The 3,273-nt window shown below is 33.2% G+C and overlaps 1 protein-coding gene across 1 annotated transcript; it reads right to left on the reverse strand.

Annotated features, from left to right (window-relative positions):
- Positions 1–205: 205 nt before the first annotated feature.
- LOC111694302 (ATP-dependent DNA helicase pif1-like) lies at positions 206–2,470 on the reverse strand. The gene is made up of 2 exons (XM_023461885.1): positions 2,447–2,470; positions 206–2,218 (listed from the first exon to the last, which is right to left on the reverse strand). The coding sequence occupies exons 1-2, from the start codon at positions 2,468–2,470 to the stop codon at positions 206–208; spliced, it is 2,037 nt and encodes a 678-aa protein (XP_023317653.1).
- Between the last annotated feature and the right edge of the window lie 803 nt (positions 2,471–3,273).

Here is a 3,273-nt window from a genome sequence, read left to right on the forward strand (position 1 = left end):
ATACCTTTCTACATATAATTTCATACAATTTATGTTATCATGTTAACATTAAGCCACTTTTGCAAATTCATATTTAAATAAATATACAAAATTCAAAATTTTCTAGCTTGTTGCATTTTTTTTAGTTGCATATATCACAATTGTATATACCAGCTTATTAAGTAATTATGCGACTATGGGTCAATAATGTATATGACGCAATTATTTAATGGACGGCCAATTTATTTTTCAAATTCTCAATAAACTGTATTTTCAATTTTGTCGCGCAAGATTTCCCTATTACATCGAAACGTTTTTTAGCATAAAATTCAGAAAACATGATGTTCTTAAGACTCCTGACTCGACTCAGTGCAACATATGTGAGTCCGGAACAAAATTCTTTTGTACCAATGTCAATTACGGCCGATGCTAAAGTCAATCCCTGCGATTTATGAATGGTTACCGCGTATCCTAACGATATCGGAAATTGTTTTCTACTAAACGTAACACCCTTACAATCCCACGATCGCACAATAGGAACAATAGGAAATAAATCATCTATCACACATGGACCCGTGTATGATTCAAATTTAACTAATATATAACGTGGTAAATTTGGTGGCTCAACATTTTCATCATAAACTATCGCCTTTACCGTCCCTACTGATCCATTTACTAACCCACCGGCAACCCAGACATTATGTCGTAATATGATTCTGGATCCTATAGCTAAATATAATTGCGCATCGAGACCGCATGAGTCACCATCAATCGAACGTACATTCGGCGTATGAATAGCATTAATACACGCTACAGGTGTACCCAATTTTCTCAAATTAGATAAATTTGTATCTTTTACAAGTGCATTAGTCGGTAATAAATGAACAACATTATCGAAACTTTTAATATCGTCAAGTGTCATTACACATCGTCTTCGAGTAAATAACTCAGTGAAATCCGTAACGGTTAAAGCACCTCGAGCAATTCTTTCTAACATATTAGAAAACAAAACATCATTATTTTGTCTATGAGACGTCGTCAATTCTATGAATAATTGGAACGACTGCAAAAGAATCGCTCCGTTAGTGGATACTACATCGTTTTCATTATGATTATAAAAGGCCGCATCTTTAACAGGCGGTAACTGATTAAAATCTCCAAACATATACACAATTAGGCCGCCGAATGGTTCATCACGTAATGGAAATATATCACGACAACGTTTTTCTATCTGGTACAACAATCTACATCCGACCATTGACATTTCATCGACGATAACAAATTTTAATTTCTCATTATTTAACTGAAATTTACGTAATGATTCACCACTCAAAGGCTCAAACTTACTAAAAAATAATGGTATTTTAAAATAAGCATGTATTGTCGTTCCACCGATATTTAATGCCGCTGCGCCAGTCGGAGCTACCAAAGCAACAGAGTTTTCACCAAAAGCATTCTTGATCTCATTAACGATAGAATGTATAATAGTACTTTTACCAGAGCCAGCTTTTCCTTGAACTATTATTCTTTTGTACATTTCATCATTATTATTAACACGGTTGAAATTTTCAATCTGTCGTCTACAAATGTTCAAAACCATTAATTGATCAGACGATAATGTTAAATTGTCACGTATTTCTTTTACCAACGGCATGATCTCTGTATTTTTGAATGATTTCAAAAATGCACTTACTTCGTCAAACGAAGGAAATTTACATCCACCCAATGACCAATCGTACGTTAAATCAATTAATCTCTGACCTAAACATTGGTCTACCTTTTCAGTTACAGTAGACGACACCATTTCGAACGCATTTAAATGCCTACCATCACCATCCATATCATCTTCGTTAACACTATCAAGCCTATCGTTAATATCATCTTCATTAGCATTCATAAACGTTGAGTTTAAGTCTTCTAAGTGGCGTTCCTCAAATAGAGAGAACCACGGCTGTTCAACATTTTCAATGTTCTCTACCAGGTCTTGCAAATTACTTCTAAAGGGAATTTGCAGTATACATTGCTGCTTGTAGTACAATTCCATATCCTCGCTGTTAAAGTGCTTATATTTTGGATAAATAATGACGATTTTATTATTTATGTTGCTTTTGTAGGAAGAGTTCGTTACCGTATAGGATTTGGCAAATTCCACCAGTGACAATTGTTCATATTTTTTGAGCCTTTCGATATACTTGTCTATTAATGTTTTAGACTCTTTACATGTATTATCGACCTTCACCTGAAACATAAACGAACAAAATATGTCCGTTATCGCGCGTTTTTGTTTTTATCGTTTCAACCTCTACAACATACTTATGAAACTATTATTATTATTCATAATGCATATTATAATGTATCATAAATTCAGTTTAGGAAAACCAAAACAAAATATCACAAAAACTCCACCTTACTACATATATATATATATATATATANAAATAACGACGATTTACGAAAATAATATTACCTCCAATTTGTGCCAATCCGACATGTTCGTATTAATGTAAACGAAACTCCTAGATGAACTATATAATGGCCAACCCATTAGGATATGAGCGACTTCTTGAGCAGAATAATCTCTCTCACTAACGCATGATACTATAATTTTTGCCAAAGCTGAACGTGCAAGACCATCCGTATTTTTGGCATTAATTAAATCATTGATTAAATCTACATAAGATTTTGAAGTTTTTTCTCCTTTTGAAGCATACTTTGCAAGGTAACTAATAACTGCCTTTAAATCTAATATCGGAGTACAATCCGTATTGGCTCTCCATACCTGCGTAATAATGTTATTGTATCTTTGAATGTATTGATCGTTACGCTTTGGTTTGTATGTAAAATACCCATTTTCATTATCAATTATAGACTCGTTTGAAGTATTATGTGGAAAGTTATATCTACATTTGTACATATTGTTTTTCAACCTTAAACAATGCGAACCACACTTTGTATGGCGTTGAAATGCATTAAGAAGATTACTCAAATCTTGTGCATAATTCTTACTTGCTACATCACTAAATCTAATTTTTGATGGATGCACCGATACATCAGGAGTACTCGCCATTGGATTAATTGCATAACATAATGTATCGAAGTATGTTTTTAACATTTCAATATCATCATTCGATAGGTTATCATAATCAAGTTGAGGTTCATCGGCACAATACATAATTCCATGCACATGAGGACTACCTCGATGCTGCCATTCAAATCTGAACCAATAATCCGTGACTTTAAATAATGGAACCATAACATTTTTTATAAATAAATTGGCCCTTTCTTGAAAAAATA

The sequence above is a fragment of the Trichogramma pretiosum genome, unplaced genomic scaffold (genome assembly GCF_000599845.2).
Source record: "Trichogramma pretiosum strain Unisexual culture from Peru unplaced genomic scaffold, Tpre_2.0 scaffold67, whole genome shotgun sequence".
In the NCBI taxonomy this organism is placed as follows: Eukaryota; Metazoa; Arthropoda; class Insecta; order Hymenoptera; family Trichogrammatidae; genus Trichogramma; species Trichogramma pretiosum.

What these genes read in the sequence shown, in the direction of transcription:
- LOC111694302 (XM_023461885.1), bottom strand. Translation starts at nt 2,470, where the DNA reads ATGTCGGATTGGCACAAATTGGAG. An exon ending in CGGATTGGCACAAATTGGAG is followed by an intron (nt 2,219 to 2,446) that starts GTAATATTATTT and finishes TTTATGTTTCAG; the next exon opens with GTGAAGGTCGATAATACATG.